A 23,674-nucleotide genomic window follows, 5' to 3' on the forward strand; every position below is an offset into this window, starting at 1 on the left:
ATTAATTTGGCACTTATTACATTTCATGTGTTCCCTAAACTAAAGTTGCCTCCTATTCACCCTTTTTAAGTGTATTACAGCGCACAAAAGAAGCAGACAGCCAAGTTAGCACAAATACAAAAATCAATTTTAGACCCAACTTTAGAATAGGGAACATATTCTGCATTACAAAGACTTAATTATGAATTATTTGTACACTATTAGCACTTGTGGTTTAGTGTCTAGTTCTATTTGAAAAGAGCATCTTTGATAAGTATTATTAGGAGTGAATAACTGTTCTTGTGGTACTACCACCTTACAAGCCCCATACTGAGCCATGCATATTTAGGTCATAATTCATATGCAACAACTTATTTAACTAGACTGCATTTCCGGCGGGAACTGCGAAAGTGTGCTTGCCCTGGTCCGGTCACCAACGTGAGCAGACAGTGACATACGCTATGCTGAACCTGGCGTGATCCAAGCATTCTAACAGTGCCTTTCAGTGTTGGAGCAGTGGCAATACCTCAAAAGCTCTATTCAACTATTGCCTTGCGGGGTGAATGCGGTTCGTTGGATTTTACCTGTGGCCTGCCTTCGAATTTAGCTTCTATGACTAAAATCAAATCAATAAAATAAAACAACAGCAGTGATTGGCTGCAAAAATAAATAGTCACGCATCTTGCACCTCTCAAACTGGGCTATCAGGTAACCTAGAGAAAAATTTGAAATTATGAAATATGACTAAGGCATTAAAATGCTGCTTGTTTGTCAGGATACTTTTTCACTGATTTATTTTAAAAATATGAGCTATGAGTGTGAATGTTATATATTCCATCCCCTAATTCTGTTTTACTGGTTTATTTGACAAATAACCTATAAGGATTTGCTCTATAAAGACCTTATGTCTGTTTGGGATTGTTTTGAGAGCCTATTGATGTATCTCAGAATAAAGGAATGTCCACAACATTAGTGATGGGTTTTTTTGTGTGTGAATGTATTTTACTTAACTCATTGAATGTAGCTGGATACTCATGAACGCATGTCTCTAATAGCCACAATAGGAGTAATTTTAGCAACACTGTATTTTGTGTGGCCCCTAACGACCCAGTGGATCATGAAAATGTGCCAAAATTCACATTCCTTGCTTGTTGTTGGTACATTAATCCCAGATTGCCACTTATCTGAGATGTAACAGTTCAGTATAGGTTTAAGGTCTGGGGCAGGGATTTGACATTCTGTGACTTCTTCATTGAGGACTTGCTTAGCAGCACTGTCCACTTTCTCATTTCCCCTCAGACCAACATGGCCTGGGACCCAGCAAAAAACTACACTCAAGTTCTGGTTCTTTAGACGTTCTAGTTGATCAAGCTCAGCTTTGGTGGTACTTTTTGTGTGACATTAAAGCCTACTGGAAAGATTTTTAATTGCAAATTGAATGCAATTTACTTTTACGATTAAATAAAATTAATTTATCCCTCTCATCCATAGTTTTCTATTTATTTACAAATGTACATAGGCCTACTGTAATTACATTTATACATAGTTATTCTACTGATCTTTATATTATTCATCCTGCACATAGACTTATTCTTACTACTCTTATAATGTTGTTTCTGCACTACAATGACACTGTTTCCACACTGCACATAGCTGTATGTTATGTACATATCTGTTATATATTTGTCATATTGAATATCCATATTTATTCTGTTTTATTATATTCTGTTAATACAGTGCATATATCTATATTATTATTTCTACTATTATAATGTTACTGCTACATCTACATGCATTATTCAACTTATTGTATGAGATAACTGCTAATACACTGCACATATTTATATTTAATTCATATTACTCTAAACCACCTTATGTAAATCAACTGTATACTACTGTCTACATTGCACTATATTTCTTGACCTGTCTCTGTATATTTCATCACCTTTCTATACTTTGCATCACATTGCATGCATACTTTAGCTACATGAATCACAGCTAAGATCCTTGGTTGCTATGAAGGCCAGTGGTTCTAAATGGATGGTTGCTATGGCCAAAGGCCCGTTATCTCTGCCGTTGTCAAGCGGGCATATCCTAACATTATCTTATTTTAAACATCTCTATTTTACTTAGCCTACTTCCATACAGTGAGTCCCATTAAGAAGTGGCCACTTCATTCGCGCTTACCGTGATTCACGCAGCAACATTATTAAACTAGAAATGCAATTCCAAGGAATTACCAGTTGTGATGTAAAATATCATGTATCGGATAGACATGGTGGCTGCATAGCTTAATAAAAGTTGATAGTTTAAAAGTAGACTGTTTAAAAGCTGAATGTAGATAGTTTAAAAGTTGTTGATAGCCAGTAGATAGTTTAAAAGTTGTTGATAGACAGCTAGTTTAATAGATAGTTTAAAAGTAGACCGTTTAAAAGTTGAAGGTAAATAGTTTAAAAGTTGTTGACAGACTGGAAGTTTAATGAATGTGTATAGGTAGATATTTGACGATAATTTGACGAAAGTTGGAATGGCTCTATAGTTTGCTAGCAGTTATGCTAATATTTTTAACTATGCTAACCATGCTACTTAGCTAATGTTTTATAGCAGTGCTAGCAATGCTAACATGCTAACCATGCTACTTAGCTAATGTTTTCTAGCAGTTTAATGAATGTTGATATTCAAATAGTTTAATGGCTGTGTATAAGTAGATATTTGGCGATAACTGAAAGTTGGAATGGCTCTGTTTGCTAGCAGTTAGGCTAAGATTTTTAACTATGCTAACCATGCTACTTAGCTAATGTTTTATAGCAGTGCTAGCAATGCTAACTATGTTAGCAATGCTAACATGCTAACTATATTAACCATGTGACTTAGCTAACCTAGCTTATCATTTTTAGTAGTTATGTTAACTATGCTAACTAACATGCTAACTATACTAACCATGTGACTTAGATAACCTAGCTAATCATTTTAGTAGTTATGCTAACTAGCATGCTAACATGCTAACTATACTAACCATGTGATTTAGCTAACCTAGCTAATCATTTTTAGTAGTTATGCTAACTAGCATGCTAACATGCTAACTATATTAACCATGTGACTTAGCTAACCTAGCTAATCATTTTAGTAGTTATGATAACTATGTTAACTAGCATGCTAACATGCTAACTATACTAACCATGTTACTCTACAGAGAAGAAGCAGACCTGCTGGCTAAATGGTGCAAAGACAACAACCTCCTGCTAAATGTCAGCAAGACCAAGGAGATTGTTGTCAACTTTCAGAGAGGCCACAAACAACTGCCACCACTGTCCATCGACGGAGATGCTGTGGAGAGAGTGAGCAGCACAAAATTTCTGGGGGTGCACATCAGCGACGACCTCTCCTGGACCACCAACACAGCATCACTGGCGAAGAAAGCCCAGCAGCGCCTCTACTTCTTGCGCAAATTGAAGAAGGCAAGTGCCACGCCTCCTGTCATGACTACATTCTACAGAGGGACCATCGAGAGCATCGTCTCCAGCAGCATCACAGTGTGGGGCGGAAGCTGCACAGATCAGAACAGGAAGACCCTCCAGCGCACTGTTAACACAGCTAAGAGGATCATTGGAGCCACTCCCCTCCCTGCAGGACATTTACACCACCCGCCTCACCCGCAAAGCACTAATGATTGTCAAGGATACAACCCACCCTGCACACGAACTGTTCAGCCTCCTGCCCTCTGGAAAGCGGTACAGGAGCCTCCGCTCCCGCACCACCAGACTGGCAAGTAGCTTCATCCACCAAGCAATCAGGATGCTGAACACTCTACCCACTCTCCCATCACTGACAGCCCCCCCCACCCACCAGCCAACCAGGAAACTAGGATCCTGTCTACCAAACCCCCCCCCCCCCCCCCCCCCCAGTTACTTCATGTAACTGTTAAGACTATAGAAATATACAACACAACTACCTCTATTTTTTTTTTAATATATGTCCTATATTTCTATTTTGATACATACATGTTCTATATTTCAGTCTTGCACTTTAATTTAATGTTTATTGTCTATGGCTATGTCCATAGTATGTCTATGTCTGTATTTAAAGCATGTCTATGTCTGCATGGGAGAGTAAGAAACGAAATTTCAATTCTTTGTATGACCAGTGCATGTAAAGAAATTGACAATAAAAGCCGACTTGACTTGACTTGACTTAGCTAACTTAGCTAATAATTTTTAGCAATTTTGCTAAAAATGCTAACTAGCATGTTAACAATGTTAACATGCTAACTATGCTAACCATGTTACTTAGCTAACTTAGCTAATCATTTTTAGCAGTTTTTCTAAAAATGCTAACAATGCTAACATGCTAACTAGCTACAGTGGGTAGGAGTCATAGTTGATGACAAGTAACAGTTACAATGGCTGAACAGTTAAAAAGTTCAGTAGTTTAAAGGGTTAAATTGTTTAACAGTGAAATGTTGTAGTGAGGACTTTTATTTTGAAACAGTTTTTGGCAGAGGAAGCAGTTGAACAGGATGTGTAGTCTTAATAGGGCCAGTTTGTATGCTTAAAGCCTGAGACTGGCAGTTGATCCAGGTGGCCTGAACACCTGCCATAGGATTCTAATTGCTTAACGGCCGTATTATGATGTCATAATCGGCAATGTTAAGTCTATGGGGATTTTTAAAAAGTTTTTCTTTAATAGTTTTTAAAAGTATAAAAGTCTTTAATAGTCTTTAAAAGTATAAAAGTTTCAAAGTTGAAAAGACATAGCAGCTTCGTCCGTTTGAATACCTATGTTACAAAGTTTGAATGAAGTTTCTAAGTTAAACTGTTCAAGAGAAATAGCGTACGGAAAAAGTGGTAAGCGGAATAATAATAATAACTAGAAAACGCAATTCCAGGGAATTACCAGTGCATGAAAATGCAAAACATATGGTGTGAAATATATTTTTAAAACAGATGATGTGCTAATTGGCAACCAACATAATGAGATTTAATATAGTTGGAATGACTGAACTAGGTAGATGAGGTTTAATATAGTTGGAATGACTGAACTAGGTAGATGATGTTTAATATAGTTGGAATGACTGAGCAGTTAAATAGGTGGATAGTTTAAAACGTTAAATTATTTGCTAGGTAGATGAGGTTTAATATAGTTGGAATGACTGAACTAGGTAGATGATGTTTAATATAGTTGGAATGACTGAACTAGGTAGATGAGGTTTAATATAGTTGGAATGACTGAGCAGTTAAATAGGGGGATAGTTTATATAGTTAAATTATTTGCTTGGTAGATAAGGTTTAATATAGTTGGAATGATTGAACGGTTAAATAGGTGGATAATTTAAATGGTTAAATAATTTAGGTAGGTAAGTGACGATAACTGACAGTTGGAATGGCTCTAATGTTTGCTAGCAGTTATGCTAACTATGTTATCAAAGATAATAATGTTAACCAAGTTAATGTTTTCATTTTTAGTAGTTATGCTAACTAGCATGTTAGCAATGCTAACATGCTAACTATGTTAACCATGTGACTTAGCTTACCTAGCTAATCATTTTTAGAAGTTATGCTAAAAATGCTAACAATGTTAGCAATGCTAACATGCTAACTATGCTAACCATGCTAACTAGCTACAGTGGGTAGGAGTCATAGTTGATGACAAGTAACAGTTACAATGGCTGAACAGTTAAAAAGTTCAGTAGTTTAAAGGGTTAAATTGTTTAACAGTGAAATATTGTAGTGAGGACTTTTATTTTGAAACAGTTTTTGGCAGAGGAACCAGTTGAAAAGGATGTGTAGTCTTAATAGGGCCAGTTTGTATGCTTAAAGCCTGAGACTGGCAGTTGGGCCAGGTGGCCTGAACACCTGCCATAGGATTCTAATTGCTGTGATGTCATAAAGGGCAATGTTAAGTCAATGGGGAAATTTTGATAGTTTTTAATTAATAGTTTAAAAAGTATAAAAGTTACAAAGCTGAAAAATACATAGCACTCTTGTCCTAAGTAAGACCTATGTGACAATGTTTGAATGAACTTTCTACGTTAAACGGTTGAAGCTGCATTAAACGCGTTAGAAGAAGAAGAATAAGAAGCCTTGGAAGAACAGTATAGTGCATTTTCATGCACTATAATAAGAAGCCTAGGAAGAACAGTACAGTGCATTTTCATGCACTGTAATAAGAATAAGAAGCCTAGGAAGAACAGTACAGTGCATTTTCATGCACTGTAATAAGAAGCCTAGGAAGAACAGTACAGTGCATTTTCATGCACTGTAATAAGAAGAAGCCTAGGAAGAACAGTACAGTGCATTTTCATGCACTGTAATAAGAAGCCTAGGAAGAACAGTACAGTGCATTTTCATGCACTGTAAAAAGCCTTGGAATAACAGTACAGTGCATTTTCATGCACTGTAATAAGTTGTTGCCTAGGAAGAACAGTACAGTGCATTTTCATGCACTGTAATTAATCTGTCACCATATGCCTATGCCAACGTTTGCAAAGAGGAGAATCTTTTAATTTGATTCACAATGAAACGTTACATTTAATGTACATGTAAACAATGAGTAGGCTAGTTTTGGTTGTTGTTGGTGGTGTTACTGCATCCCTTAGTTATGCCTACAATGCAAAATTGTTCCCTCGTGATTGTTAGACGCATTTCAAAACATCGCGACATGAAATGCCACCACAAAACATTGTTTGTGAATCGGTCTTATTAGGAGTCCTCGCTTAAGCTGTCACAGACTCAGGCGCTACTTAAAATGCTTCCTGAATTACTGTTAGTAAAAAAAAAATAGTCCTAAAGTTACGAGTGACGAAGTTACGAGTACAAGCATCTCATATCAAATGACCATGGCATTACGCTAAGCAACATAAATCCCATAACGTTACAGCAACATCTCCTCCCTATGACCTAGCTAGCTAGCTTCTAGCCACACAAGAAATGAATGATAAATCTCCGCTTAGCATTCTAATAACAGAAGGGGCACATTTATGTGGACCACTACAACATGACTCATTATGTCTGTAACTCTATAAAACACTTACTTTCATAAAGGAAGCACACCATCTAGCACATACACATGGAAACCGATATTTTAGGTACTTGGCCACGAACTCAAAACGTGTTTCTCTGAAGCTCTGTTCTAGAATCTTTGCTCTGAAGTCTGTTCCCGTTGCTAGGCAAAATCAAATAAACGAAATGAGTCTTCCAGTATTAAATGTGTACGTGTGATTACGAATGGATGTGTGTGGTTTGCAATTAGAATAAACAAAAAATAACATTTCCAATAATTTCCCATGATAAATTACATAATATTTGCACCTTCCTTCCTACTAATTCCACCGCATTTAGTGAAATGTAATACAACGTTGCCACCTAGTGTTCAGATGTAGGCTATTTAAGATTAACGTGGCATTTCCTGCTTATTCTTTTGTCAACACCATGCTTTTAGGAAAACAATATTTTTATCATTGTTCCCTCTTCAATGAGCGATTACCAGCTCGTTTTTGTAACAGAGATAGCTGTTTATTGTCCCTAGGTTTACAGAAACACCTATTCACGCTGCCGACCACTGTTTGTCTATTACATGGCCCAGAATGCCTTGCATGTCTTTACAACAAAACAACCCAGTAAAACCTAATTTCCCGTAAACATATGAATTTGCATACTCGTAACATTTTTAATAATACTCTCCCATCATGACATTTGCCAAATATGGATGGGTGGTTTGCCAAATGATGGAAACTTTTGGAATATTTCTTTTTTTTTTTTTAGCTTATGCACCCTCACACTGGAGTCCCTAGTTCACATACAAAATTTGGTATTGATATGTGACAGTGTTCCTGTGATATGGACGACTTCCTGTTTCGGAGCTTCGCCGCCGATTTCGTTTGGCTGTGACGGGCAAACGCTTTCAAAAATCAAAAATCCTTCTAGTAACTTTTGTGAGGCTTGGTCCAATGATAATGTACGTCAAGTTTCGTGGCGTTCGGACCAAATTTGTGACCTGTGAAAATTTAGTTTCGCTTTCTATTTAATCCAATATGGCGGACGAACGACACGCCCACTTGACGTCATCTTCTTGAGCAAGTTACACCGGTACTGCCCGGACGTTTTAAAGTTGGAACGGTGTCTCTGTCTCAAAGGGCCTAGGCACAGGAGCTGGAAAAAAATTAGGAAGACGGGAATAATAATAATATTAATAATAAGAAAACTTAAGAAGAACAATAAGTGTGATGCTTTGCAAGCACACTTAATAACTATGAATAAGGAGTAATTAGGAGCTTACATCGGGGAAATTCTTAATTAAGGGTCTAGTAAGGGTAGAATAAGGTCTTGCAGAATAAGGTATTAGTTAGTGACTTATAATGACTAACAAATGGATAGTATGCTACTAATATACATGTTAGTCTTAATATAAAGTGTTGCCAAAATATTTAATGTTTTAACTTAAATAGTCTGACAGACAGAATTATTGTTATTGCTACAACTAGTGGAAATTCTTGCTGACACATATAGCTCAAATATTTTTAGAGGCTACAGCACTGAAGTGCCAAATGCACTATTCTCCACCATGTTAAAAGAAACCATTTCTTTCGTTAGATTTATAGGATCAGAATACCTCCATCTTTCACTATGGCTTGTATTTCGGGCTTTTGGCAAAAGCCCCAGACAGCAGCCAGCAGAGTGGAAATTGGGATTTGTTATCTGTAAAAGTTGTTAGCTGTGCTGTTGCGCCCTGCCTGCAGTAGCCTGGACTGGATAGTCCCATTTTTTCACTTTCCACTCCTCCTGCTCATAGTCGCCATGGCCGGTAATAATGTGGTGTGAGATGTATTGTGTATGAGGTACAGACTACTGAAGATTATAGATGAGTGACCGCGATAGTAGTAGTAGTAGCTTTTTTGCTAGGCCCAGCGAAAGCTGGCAATGTAGAATATTCCGCAGATTGGTTGTCTGTCCATTTTTTTTATTGGATTTCAGTGGAGCAGATCTTGCACACAACTTGCTTAGCTTATGTCTATATGTAGCCTATATTGCCTGGGCTAATACTAATCTCTGGTGAACATTTAATGTAAATACTGATTTTTTTACTGAACTACTCTTAGGGAAGTCAAAGTATGCAGTCAATCACACTGAGGAAAATAGCTGTAACTCGTGCTTATTAGCTCTAATGTACATCCTAAGTATAAATACACTTAGCTGATCCCGTCCCATCGAGTCGAATACCCGTTCCCACTGGAATACTCTGTTGACAAGAAATCCCTTATGGTAAGTACAGTACTTAAGAACCCAAGGCATGTTTTTAAATCAAAACAAACAGACATGAGGGGAAAAACATCCCAGGAAATGTTCAAGGCATGGGCAAATGCATGAAGCCGACCCCATTCATCACAGATTTTGAGGATAGCTCTTCAAAATCTGAAAAGATTGATAAGCCAGTCATCAACAATCATGGAACTACATATCAGTGCTGTATTTAAACAGGCTTCACATTTCCTTTTAATTCTTGATATTCTCTAATAAGGCTACAGAGCTGTCATTATAGATGCTGTAATGCATAGCCAGCAGCATTTGTGCATGTTGTATATCCATTTATTTAGATATCTCAAAGTGTCAAACCCACATTTCACAATATACTGTGCAAATAAAGGCCTAGACTCATGATCAACTAATGTTGTTGCGCTGCATTGCCTCCAAGTGTCATCAACTGACGATACACATTGGAAAAGTGCATACGCCAGACATGAAGTTGGCATTGTTGAAGTTGCACATGTTCATTTCATTATTGATACAGTACATCTGATCGTGAGCGTGAACGATGGCATACGTGACATTGTTGTTCCGCCAGGCCTCAGGTCACTGTAGTATTATCTTCACAAAGGGAAATGATACAAGTTATTGTCTTGAAATTCATTCAATTAATTTGTTTTAGTCTTGGTGCATACATATTTACATCTGGAATAGTGTATTATCAAAGTGAAATGATTGATGGCTTGTATTTTTTTCCATATTTACCATAAAGTATGATTTCAAACTATTCCCAATCATGTGTAATTCATTTGGCGAAAAATCTGAGAATATAGGGCAAAAAAAACCCAATTCAAGTCATTATTCCCTTTTTGGCCTATTTTCAGCACTGCAATTGGTCCCTATCGCTCAAAACCAATTTGGCATGGAAAATTCCACCTCTTTCATATGACACCACGCATGAAAAAATCCATTGGAGAAAATGACCCAAAAAATTCAATTGAAAAGGTCCATGTTTTTGTTTTTTCACTACATTTTCAGCACTCAAAATGCTCAATATTGCAATTTCTTTTGCCGTTGGGAATTACAACACATATGGATACTAGAGACCCTCCTCTTTCATATGACACCATCTTTGAAAAAAATCCATCATAGAAAATGTGAACAATTTTTAATTTTTAAAATCTTTAGCTTATATTTCATTTTCTGCTGTTTCAGCACAAATGCTCCCTATTGCTAAAATTTCATTATTCGTTGGAAATTACACCCCATAATATTTAAATTGAATTTTTCACATTTTCTCTGATGGATTATTTTTGCTGTATGCTTTGGCTTGTTATCCTGATTCTCCCGGAAAAAATGGCTCCATTCTTCATTCCATCAACTGTATGAAGACTACAGTACCGTGAGATGAAAAACAGCCCCACACCATGATGCCTCCACCTCCAAACCTCACTGTTAGTATGGTATATTTAGGGTGATGTACAGTGGCATTTCTCCTCCAAACATGTGTAATATGACATCCAAAAATTTCATAGGATGTCCAAATGTTGTGTGGCAAACTTTAAACTAGCTTCTACATGTTTTTCCTCAGTAATGCGGGGTTAGCATGCATAGAGGCCATAGAGGTGGAGTGCATTCCCTATGATTTTCTCTGTAACACTGTACCTGCTGCCTCCAAGTCTTTCTGGAGGTTTCACCAAAAGGTCATTGGCTCTTAAGCTACTCTTCTGACTATCCTCCTGATTCCCTGGTAAGAAATCTTGCGAGGAGCTCCTGTGTGTGCATGGCCGGTTGATGATGCAGTGATGTTCCTTTCACAGATAATGGACCCAATGCTGCTTGTTGGAAGATTCTGAAGTTTTCAAATGCATCTGTAACCAGGTCCATCAATATGTTTTGCAACAATATGTCTCTTTGCTTTTACCCATCATGAGATGTTTCTTGTGTGACACCTTGGTGACGAAAAACATTTTATAGCCCATCAATATGTACTAACCCAGCTTATATTCATTTGCACAGATAGGAAGGATACTTAACTACTCTCTAACTAATTACATATTCCAGTTTGTTCCTTGCATTTCCTTGCCTTGGTGTACTGCTTTTTAATAGCGTGTTCAATACTTTTTTCCTGCGTCATTCCACTTAATCACACATAATGCTACTTATGACTACCAAAAACAGGGCTGGACTCACACAATTGATAAATTTCACGCATGTGAACTACAGTATGCTTCCTCCAATGTGATTTTAAATGTGAACTATGCTTCCTCAAATGAGATTTTAAAAAATTAAATGGCGGTAGTTAACGGTACAGGCCCCACACATGCCTTTCTCGCACCAAAGTTTCCTTTCTCCTTTTCACTTCCTCCAATGTGGTTTTTGCATTGAACTTACAACTAGAATAGATCCATGCATTGACCCACTGTGCGTCAAAATCAGGGCTTTGACCCAGAATTCCAAACAGAAACAGTATTTTAACGTTTCCAGTTTTCGGTTCAACCCTAAAATTTACGTTCCTGAACCGGTTAGAACAAAAAAATTAAGTTCCCAAACTGGTTAATAATGTTCCATGTCAGCTGCGGGACATACAAATAAGTAGGCTGATCATTAGGACTTTAAAATTATATTATTAATCTACATAATTGTCTATTCTCTATCTCTATCTCATCATCAAACATTAAAAAAAGCACTATAGGCTACATTATGCGACATGACTATAATTCTGACATGCCTTCATTCTTTTCAGTATTATACATGAATTAAGACAAGGAAAATTTCTGCCATGTCATTTATTGGCAAGGTACTGTCAATGCTAGCTGTCCAACATTATTTAGCTATATTTAGCTGTATTTTCATTAGCTTGACCCAGCAGATTTTTACAACAATGCATTGGAAATTCATAGCCTATCTAAATAGATAGAATTCATATTTAAAACCAAACATTTGTGCAATACTTGGTACAATATTTACCTCTTATGATTGAGCTTGAGAGACCAGCTACAGCTTGGGATACGATCTTGATTAGGCTACTTGTTGGCGCCAAGCTTCTCTATTACATTTATCCCGATGAGTAAACGACGGGAAGTGAACCTCACCAAGTCATATTGCACAGAAATCTTGTCAAAGAACGAAAAAATAACGGTATTAACCGGTTACCATTATTTTAGATTCTGTTCAGGAACATAACATTTTTTAAAGTTTCTGGTTTCATTTCTGTTCCTAGCAAAACATCAAAAGTTTCTGGTTTTCGTTCCGTGAACCGGTTCAAAGCCTTGGTCAAAATTCATATCCCTCCTTCTCTGTCAAATTGCTCCTGAACTATTTGTCGCAGCGAGATGACACTTTATCACATTAAAGAGCACAAGTGTCTTTCCAACGAGACTCGCCACTTGTTTGTCGGTTGTCTGTAGTTACAATCTTACTCTGGTTTTAATAACTCGAACCCGCATTTTAATAACGCAAACCTGTGATCGCATAGATATGGCACATATATCAGATGAAAGAGCAGAAGGAGAGTTTTGCAGTGATATCAAGCACATACTTCTGGGTCAAAGGGATCACGTTATAAAAAGCATGTTTATAATCCGGTTTTGAGATCCTAGCAAATTCCTGCATTTTATCCAATTTAAGGCGCAGAGAACACATTTCCTATAGGAACTTCCTACAGGACTATACAGTATAACTTAAACTTAACTTATATTGCATCCCACTTTCTTCGACAAAGAAACACCTTCTTTGCCTCAGGGGTTATCTCCAACGTGCGTGTCAGGCAGGTCTCTGAAACTGCATCAGACATTCACTTGCTCATCTACAGTATCTTGCCAAATGCATTTTCTCTTTTTTGCAGATTGCAAAGTGCATTTAAGTGATAACATTGTTGCAATTGCTATTCCTTTTGAAGTGATAACACCATTGCACTCTTATTTGCCCTATTTTTGTGTTATTTTTTCTGAACAACTAACGTGTGTGTTTGTAGAATTTTAAGCTTGGCCTATTATGTTGGGGCAATAGAGGTGGGGCTTGGAAGTACCCCCTTGTCCAAAGTGAGGAATGCCAGAAAAAGTTTGAGAACCATTGCTCTAATGTAATTTGCGGAGTCACAACTGAACAGTATAATTCAATCACAAGCGCAGTTGAATGGAGTCAACCAATGACAACATTAAAAGGAATCAAAAGTTTAGTGAACATGAAACAATAAAACACATAATAAGATTTGAACAAGCAGAGACATAAGTTCTGCTCCATTTAAAATACTCAAACTATTTGTCCTTGGAGGTTTTGACAGATTTAATAGCCTCACTGCAAAAAATTATATCTAAGTGTTATAATCTTATATTAAGATAAAAAAATCTAGTTAGTATTATTTTTAGTATAAAGATACTTACACTTTGAGCTTTCTTGTAAGATTTGACTTAAAATAAGTCAAAATCTTCTTAAATTAAGATTTGCCAGTGGAGTAAGTAAATTTACCTTAAATTTTCAATCTTATTCTTACTTACTCCACTGGAAGATACATTTACTTGTTTGTATGTCTTAATTTAAGAAGATTTTGACTTATTTTAAGTCAAATAATCTTACAAGAGAGCTCAAAGTAAGTATCTATAGGGTACTAATGAGCTGCTCACAATGTATAAAATACTGGCTGTGCCATTCAGCAAGCAATCTCTGGTGCAGGAACTTTAATTATGATATTGTGAAATGTACACTCAAAGAGAGTAGTAAAAGCTGACTGTTCAATACCTTGTTTTGATCATGTTTGCCAATAAGATCGGAGGCTTTCTGTGTGAAAATCTCGGTAGAATAGCTCCCATTGTATTCTGCAGCAACCTCCTCCCCTTCACGCAGGTCCAGGGCACAGCGTGTCAGATTCAACTTAGAAATAGGGTAGCAGCGTTGATGGGTAAAGTAGTTTTCACTGCCTACTAGGTAACCTGTGGGAAATAGTTAACCAGTTAAAGTTGCACACCATCATCATACACATATCCACAAGACATAACATCTTAAACTATGTAACCAAATCTAAGTGGTGGAGGTAAACAATTAAATTGTAAATTAAAACAATTCAGTGAATCATACTGCCATCAGATTATACACTACCAAAGAGAGAGGGTATAAGTAATGTCTGCTTCCCAAAATGCAGATTAGACATAATACAGCCATTTGGGGGCATTTATTGATGATGAAGTGATACTTCAGAGTAAGGGTGAATCATTTCAAATACTGATGCGGAAAGGGCTGACAGCTGGGCTACACTGGATGCCCAACTGTAGCACAACATTGTGGAGCAGACTATTGTCTTTTTACAGGCTACACTGGCAGCACACCCAAGTAAAAGTGCCATTATGACCGCCGCTAGCGAAGCGGTCATATAATGATTGTCAAAGTTTTTTTTTTTTTTCCCCAGTCATCTACTTCCTGAATTTTTGGTCAACGATACCCGGGACACCGAAACACCGGTGCACACATTTGGTGGGTATGTAGCCCCACTAGACTTTTACGGAAAAATTTCGCTTCGTCCCCGGGGGCCACTCCCCCCCCTCCCCCCCGTGCTGGGCCCCCCGAACCGCAAAAAAAGCAGTTTTTCCTAAATAACTACCTGAACCGTGGCACCGAGGATGAAGAATCTGTTATGGTATGTTGGTCTGAAGGGCCCACATCAACCTGGTCCATAATCACTCATTTGTGATTTGCACCCCCCCCGGTAAAAAATGCAATATTATTCTGCTTTAATCGCCCCCATCTTCAGTTAAGATGTTCAGAACTGCACCAAATTGTATGTGTATGATTGACCTGGCATTCTCTGGGGGTATGCCAAGTTTCGTAGAATTTCATCCATGGGGGGGGTCTAAAATTAGGTTATGTGTACATTTAGTGACTGTACACTCATTGGCCTGTAGATGGCGGTGCACACATATACACATGCACACAGGCACCCACATACTATCGGTATTAGAACGGCCGAAACATAACTAGAAATTCAGTAGGATTAAAAGAAAGCCAAATATTCATCATCATCATGGCTGCATTTCCAGTTTTGGCGATAAGTAGTCGTTTGTCCACTAGATGGCGCATCGTTGCAGTGAGACGTAATTTTGTTGGAAGTTAAAAGTGGGTTGGAAAAACAATGGACGTTTCCTACAAGGACTGTAGTTTACCGCAGAGAACGTCTAATAAGGATATGATGATGTTCACATGAATTGTAATTCCCATTTCTTTTTGAAGCCAAAATAAATCTGTGGATGTTTATCGGACATGCTTGGTTTTTACTGCAGGTACGTTAATCTTATAATATCAATAAGGACCTAGGTAATGTTACCGTTAGCGTTGGTTGAGTGATGGAGGCCAATTTGATTGATTGCACCAAGCAATTTGAAGCAACACTGTAATTGTATCTTTCGACTGTCATTGGTTGCACGTGCTACAAAAATCATTCTGTGCAATGGAAGATTTACCAACGTTACACCGGTCTGATACAGTTTTGCCTATATGCGTGAGACTGAGACGCCTGTTTATTTGTTTTAAGTGCGTGCAGGGTGTGAGAGGGGAATCGATGTGCTTTGATTCCAGCTTGGTAGTTGTAGTCTGTGAAATTAAAAAGCACGTGTGTGTGAAGTATCCAAACAATGACACCTTCATTTCATTATGGCTGCTTTAGCAACACACCTTAAACTACTGTGTAGTGGGTCCCATTTAGAAGTGGCTACTTCATTCGCGCTTTCCTTGACTCATGGAGCTGCGTGAATGTTATTACAACTTTTCGCCACGATATGGCAGTTTAAGTCCGCTTGATACTGTAAGGCGTAAGCCATTGGTTTCCAAAGGAGATTTTATTTGTGTCGCCAGCATAGCCTATTGACAATTTATGTTGTAAATAGGCCTACCATATAAGCTTACCTGTAGCTTAGGGAAGCTAACAGCTTTCTATTAGGATCTAGTTTGTTAGTTACAGTTTTGTCATAACTCCCTGATGCATTTTTGCCATGGACGGATTATGAACTTTCGGGCCCCTGGGCCCAGATGTATTAAGGGCCCTCCACTAATTGGCGCATATGTGGAAGGGGGGGGGTTGGGGGTCCTCCCACAGAATTTTTTTAATTTGTTTGATGTGATTCCTGTATTCTGGTGCATTTTGGGGATGGGCAATACTAAATTCAATCAGATTCATAGCCTACATCCTGATTTGTTGATATTTCAGGCAATGATTCCATGCAAAGGCTTGGGCTTGAATTTCCCCTTGAGGATCAATAAAGTATCTATCTATCTATCTATCTATCTATCTATCTATCTATCTATCGGCTTCAGGGCCCCCGGACCCCTTGGGCCCCTGGGCCTGGGCCCGGTAGGCCCGTGCAGTAATCCATCCCTGATTTTTGCATTTAGAATAGCCAGAGCGTGGATATCTCAATCGGAAAATTAAACAATATCGGGTGCCTATGGACTAGGCTGGGTGAACCCAGCCTGATCTGCCCGCTATTTATTTTTTGATTTCTTAAAAGATTGAGCTTGGTCTGGTGAAAGCCAGACTAGCCATGGACCTCAGTTAAACAATGCAAGGGAACATGAATCAGCCTATATTTGCACGAACAATAACGGACAACAGCTCAACTTTGGCCCGTTAAAATGTGTATGAACAGTCTAGCGACGCATTTCATCAAGGCCCATTTGGACATGTCAGTTATTTGCACCATTGGTTAGATGTCAAACAGCATTTCGTTTCAGACTACTGTTACTTAATTTGTGCATTAACAATAACGTTTCAGACTACTGTTACTTAATTTGTGCATTGACAATAAAGTAGCACATGAACTAAAGATGACTAAAATCTTATGTAGAAGAAGAAACATTCACAAAAAATCCATCCATCCAAAATGACCTTTGTTTTTGATAGCTGTTGAAAACGGCATGGAACTGACATGATGTTTTTGTTTATTAATTAATTAATAAAATACAAATAAATAAAAATAAATAAATAAATAACATTATGCTGATACCTTTTGCTTTCCCCAAATACAATGTAGCCTACAGGTGTAAATTACCTTTCATCAATCCAGTTGCAATGGATGAACTGTGATGAACTGCCCTACTTGTGATTGTTTAGAGATTTTAAAGGTTTTATAACAATGCTACATCTTCTTTGGCTATTCTACAATCTATTCACCTTTTCAGCACCAGTAGGCTACTTTCTGTGCAGCCGCACACACACACACACACACTCAGGCATGCCAAACAAGCATACACAAAAGTTTCAAGAGTGGGGGATGGAGTAAAAGATGGAGACAAATTGAAGTGCCATTTATTTTCGCGGAACGGATGTACAGGACTGAGCGGCAGTCATATTTTGTACCGCTATGCGGTACATCTAGTTCATACAAGGATACAAGAAAGTTTATTGTCACATGCATATAGTTACTGGATGTAAGAAATGCAGTGAAATTATGTCTGGTGTCAGCCTATTTGTGCATTTATGGGCGGGAGGGGGGTAAAAAGTGCAGTAGAAGAGGGGTTTAGTAGATTAAGTGGCAAGGGCTGCATAAGAAAGGTGGGGGAGGATTGGGATTGGGGGGGGGGCACCAACAAGGAGCACCCAAGAGCAACAGGGGCAAGGAAAAACTCCCTTACCAAGGAAGAAACCTTGGGCAGATCCACGGCTCAAGGGGCTAACCCAACTGCCAGGGGTCTTGGTGTGTGTGTTGGGGGGATGACAAGGGAGATGGGATAGTGTGCTGTGTATGTGGGGAGAGGGCAGTGTGCAATATGTGTGTTGGAGAAGCTTCCTCATGAGACAATGTGCTGTGTATTGGGGAGGGGGGGCAGTGTGCTGTAAGTATGTTGGGGATGTGTGTTGGAGAAGCTTCCTGATGAATAATGTGCTGTGTATGTAGCGGAGAGGGGGGGGGGGAGGGACTTACTATTCCAAGCAGAGTACTGTATGTATGATGTATGTGAGTGATGACAGTGAAGATTTGTGTGTGGGCGGGAGGGGAGTGGAGCAGTGACTGTGTGTGTGTGTGTGTGTAGTGTGTGTGTGGGTAGGTGGGGGCAGTGTGCTGTAAGTATGTAGAGGATGTGTGTTGGAGAAGATCCTGAAGACAATGTGCAGTGTATGTAGGGAAGGGGGGGGGGGGGGGCAGTGTGCAGCAAGTATGTAGAGGAGGCTTACTGTAGCAAGCAGTGTGCTGTATGTATGTGAGGTGATGACCGTGATGATGTAAGTGTCTGTGTTTTTTGTGTGTGTGTTGGGGATCGGGGATTGGGGGGGGGGGGGGGGGGGGGGCAGAAAGGCTAGGCAATCAAGGACATGGGTAGATAGATGGAGGAGAAATCAATGTTTTGACGTGTGATGAAATAATAAATAAAAGGTCTGTAGCATAGGGAGAGGGATGTAAAAGTGCTAAAAGTCATGTAGGTGTGTGTGTGTGGGGGGGGTTATGAGTGCTGAGGAGTGAATGAGTGCAAAGTCAGTACAGTGTGAGTTCAGGGTTGGGAAATGTTTGAGAGTGCTGAGGAGTGAATGTGTGCAAAGTCAGTATAGTGTGAGTTCAGAGTTAGGATGGCTTGGGGATAAAAACCTCTCCTGAGTCTCTCTGGCTTTGTGACTACATAGGCGTCTTCTTGATTTCAGCGGTAGGAATAATCCATTGTTAGGATGAGAAGAGTCCTTCAGAATCTTTTGGGCTCTTATGAGTACTCTTCTGGAATAGAGATCATGTAGAGCAGGGAGTTGAGTTCTTATACGTTCAGCTGAGCGCACTACTCTCTGCAGAGTACTACAATCTCTGTGGAGTTCCCATACCAGGTGATGATGCTACCAGTTAGAACACTCTCAACCGCGTGTGAGTGTAGAAGGCATTCATGATGGATGTAGAAACTTTGAATTTCCTTAGCTGACTAAGGAAGTAGAGTCGTTGTCTGGACTTCTTCAGAACATATTTAGTGTTAACAGTCCATGTTAAGTCTTCAGTAATGTGGACACCAAGGTATTTAAAACTTGTGACTCTCTCTACAGGTTGCCCGCTGATCTTTAGTGGGGTGTAACTGTAGGTTTGCTGCTGCCTTCTGTAATCCACTACCATTTCCTTGGTTTTATTGACATTCAGTGTCAAGCTGTTAGATTGACACCACTGTGCCACCTCATCAACCTGATCCAAGTAGAGCTGTTCATTGTTGTTACTAATCACGCCCAAGATCACTGTGTCATCTGCAAACTTGATGATGGAGGTATGACTACTGTTGGCTTTGCAGTCATGCGTGTAGATGTTGTACAGCAGTGGACTCAAAACACAGCCTTGGGGAGCACCAGTGCTGATGTTTTTTTTTTTGGGCCCACCACCACCCCCCCCTCTTCGGAGGACAACTTTATTTTTATTTAAGTAACATATTTTTCAAGTGCAAATACAATTGTCCTACCTCAACCATTTATGTGACCCTGGAATCGTATCATAGCACCACGTGAATTGAAACATAAAACACATGAAACGCAATAAGGTAACGTAGACAAGTGAGACGGATAGACAGACAGATAGACAGACACATAGACAGACAGTGGGACAGGATGATGTCAGAGCTGACAGGATGGGACTCAGTTCTTTGTAATTGAATAGAAAGGTCTGTGAGTGGTCATGGTAAAGGGCTTTGGTAACATGCTATGTTTGGGTGTTGCTAGTGTGTGTCTATATGTAAAGTGGTGAATGTAGGGGGGAAAGGAGGAAATAAGTTTAAATAAATCAAACAATCAACCAATCAAGCAAATAAACAGATAGATAAAGACAGAGAAGGGGGCAAGGAAAGGGGGGAGAGCTTGGGGTTATGGTTTTGTTTAATTTAAAAATGATAGAAAGGGAGACCAGGTGTTTTCAAAAGCTGACATTTGCTTCTCTCTATGTGCATGATGTTTTTCTATTGTAATATATTCTGTGATTAAGTTTTTCCAGTGATTGATATGGCATGATTTCTTTGATTTCCAGTTTTGGAGGACTACTTTCTTAGCAAAAGGTTTTTTGAAGTGTTGCATAATGTGGATTTCAGAAATGTCATTAAGAAGACAGAGTGTTGGAGATGATGGGATTCTGGATTCCAGGATGTTAGATAGTGCCTCCGTGATTGTGAACCAAAAAGAGTGGACAGGTTGACAGAGCCACATGGTGTGCAGATAGTCGTCTGTGCTACCTAAAGTGCATTGTGAACAAATATCTGTGTTGGTTAAGCCCATTTTAAACATTTTACTTTGAGTGATGTGAGATCTATGAATTACTTTATACTGTATAAGCTGTAAATTTGTGTTAGTGGTCATGGAAAATGTGTTATTGCAGATTTGTTCCCAATAATCAGGGTTGGGAGAGAACGCCAAGTCATTTTCCCACTTAGTTATTGGGAGTGTTATTGTTGTTTTTAGGTTTGTGATCAGTGTATATAGCTGGGAGGTTAATTTTTTGAAGTTATTAATCTTCATAATTTTTTCTACAAGTTCAGATGGTTGTAATGTGTTGTTGGTGAGGCTTGTTTTATCTTTAATTTTAAAGTTTAAGCTGTTGATATTGAAGGAATTGTTGTCTCCCAACCAAATTTCTGTGTCAGTGTATCGAATGACATGAATTGGTGGTTGTCAAACATGTGGTGAAGATGTGAGATTCCTTTTTGTGCCCGTGTGGAGAAGTGGAAAGGTTTATTCTGTAATGTGAACACTGGATTGTGCCAGAGTGGGGTGTACCTGTTTAGTGCTAGTGATGATTTTGTGATTTGGTTTGTTTTCCACCAGGCTGTCAGAGTTGAATTGACGGTAATGCGTTGGCAGAAGTTGGATTTTTTTATTGATTCTGAGTAGAAGGGGAGGTCTGCTATTCTGATATCTGTACATTGGTTTTGTTCTAGTTCAATCCATGGGTAATCGTGATTTTGTATGTTGATCCATTTAACTAGGTATTGTAACTGATTTGCCAGGAAGTAGTGATGGAAGTTTGGTGCCTCAAGGCCGCCATGTGATTTTTTATTTTGCAGTGTTGAGAGTGATATTCTGGGTTTTTTTCTTTTCCAATAGAATTGCGTTGTTAATGAATTGAGAGTTTTGAACCAATTGTCTGTGGGAGTAGTGGGGATCATGGAGAAGAGGTAGTTAATCTGAGGGAGAATTTTCATTTTGACGGCAGCTATTCTTCCAATGAGTGTTTGAAATCAATTTTCCTGAGGAGAGGAGTATAGTTGAGGCTAAAAAGCTCTGACAGTCTGGGGGAAATATGAATCCCTAGGTATTTGACATTGCCAGTTTGAAAGTGGGGGGAAGTATCCTGAGCTCCTGAGTATCCTGACCTATCCGTTTGCTGCCTGAATTCCTTTGATTATGTGGTTTTGTCGTATTGCGGCTGCAAGGGGTTCAATGAAGATGGCAAAGAGGGAAGGCGAGAGTGGGCATCCCTGTCTGGTGCCCTGGTGCAGTGCGAAACTCTGAAGTGATTCCGTTAGTGGTGATTGTGGCCCTTGGTGATGTGTATAATGTTTTAATCCAGTGGATGAACAACTCTCCGAAGCCAAACCTGTGGAGAGTGTTGAATAAAAATGACCAATTTACCTTATCAAAAGCTTTTTCTGCATCAAGTGAAATTATAATGGTTTTCTGTTGTGATTCTTGTGATATATTGATTAGGTTGAACAGTCTGCGGAGGTTATCTGTGGCGTGTCTATTTTTAATGAAGCCTGTCTGATCTGGATGAATGAGTATGGGAGTGACTGTTTCTATTCTGGTTGTGCTTTGGTGATAATTTCCTAGCTCTAGTGCTTTGGTGATAATTTTCAAGTCAGTGTTCAGTAGTGAGAGAGGTCGGTAGCTAGAGGGCAGAGATGGATCTTTGTTTGGTTTTAACAATAAGGTCATAGCTGCTGTATTCATGTGTGTGGGTATGGTGGAAGAGGATTTAATTTCTATAGTTACTCTGTTGAATAGTGGTGCTAATATGTTCCAAAAGTGTCTGTAGAATTCGGCTGGGAGTCCATCTGGCCCGGGTGATTTGTTACTAGGAATTTTATTGAGTGATTTGGTGAGTTCATTGAGGCTAAGAGGTGCATCTAGAGTGTTGGTTTGTTCTATAGTTAATTTGGGTAAAGTCACATTGTCTAGAAAGGTGTCTATTTCCAGTTGTGTTGGTTGGTGGGTGTGGGAATAGAGGTTGGTGTAAAAGTTCCGAAAAATGTTGTTTATACAGTGCTGGCCAAAAGTATTGGCACCCATGCTAAAGTTGACTGAAAAGAGGAATATAAAATCATCCTTTGGAAATTGATCTTAATGCCTTAAGTGAAAAATGAGGAAATATCTAACCTTTAAGGACACCAATTTTCTTAGTGAATGAATAATGCATCATAAATAAATAAATGTTCTTCCTTAAAGTACAGGGGTCATAAGTATTGGCACCCCTATGTTAAATTCCCATAGAGACAGGCAGATTTTTATTTTTAAAGGCCAGTTATCCAGAATACTGTGCATCCTGATAAAGTTACCTTGGCCTTTGGAATTAAAATAGCCCCACATCATCACATACCCTTCACCATACCTAGAGATTGGCATGGGTGTTATTTCAGTTAGCCTATTAGCTGGTTTGATGCTCATTCAGCTCAATGCAAATCAAATCAGCTAATAGGCTAGTGACTGCCAGCCATAAATGGCCATAAATGTTTGCCAGTGTAAATGTTGTATGGTTGAAAACTGCGTTTATGATGAATCTTCCTTCTGGGTCTGTGATGGATTGGTTTAGTGAGAACTGAATGTTTTTATTAATTAGAATTGAGACACCTCTTTGTTTGCTGTTGTATGTTGAAGAGTATATTTTATCAAATTGACCGAATTTAAGATGCTGTATTTCTGTGGCTGTTAGATGTGTTTCTTGTAGGAAGCAAATGTCAGCACTTAATTTTGTCAGATGATTGATTACTTTAAGTCTTTTGGATTGATTACGGAAGCCACGTATATTCCATATCAATTTAAGTGGAAGCATGAGTGTATGTCAGAATTGTGTGCTGGTGTGTGTATTTGGATTAGGGGACATTTACAATGGCAAAAATAAAGGGAGCGGGAGGGAGAAGAGGAAGAGATAGGGCATAAAAAAAAAGAAATTCTTGGGTTCCGGTTTCCGACCGACCCTGTCAATTTATGTGCGACCCAAATTTATTTTATGAGCTTGGGGAAGAAATAACACTAAATACATTAAATAAATCCACAAATAAAAGGCGAACTATAATTACATTAATTACCCCTTGCGTTATGTATAGGGATGAGCGTATTCTCTCTTTTACAAAGTAGCCTATGCACAGCTGTTCACGAAGACGATTGTTTTCGTCACTTACCAAGGCACTCGCAATTTTGTCCAAACACCGCAACTTTTTCGCAAATTTGACCAATCATCGTAGTTTCACCGTGAAATTTCACCTACCAAAAGGTCCCTCGCGCAGACTATTGAGCCAGATGGCACACT

General features: G+C 38.8%; 1 protein-coding gene across 1 annotated transcript in view; it reads right to left on the bottom strand.

Moving 5' to 3' along the window:
- Positions 1-23,674, bottom strand: part of arsb (arylsulfatase B) — a 121,905-nt gene that overhangs the window by 77,966 nt on the left and 20,265 nt on the right. Inside the window, exon 4 of the mRNA XM_042058546.1 lies at positions 13,959-14,149. Within this exon, the coding sequence (XP_041914480.1) occupies positions 13,959-14,149 (191 nt within the window). The remainder of the gene's footprint in view (positions 1-13,958; positions 14,150-23,674) is intronic.

Source organism: Alosa sapidissima, chromosome 13, assembly GCF_018492685.1.
Source record: "Alosa sapidissima isolate fAloSap1 chromosome 13, fAloSap1.pri, whole genome shotgun sequence".
Lineage (NCBI taxonomy): Eukaryota > Metazoa > Chordata > Actinopteri > Clupeiformes > Clupeidae > Alosa > Alosa sapidissima.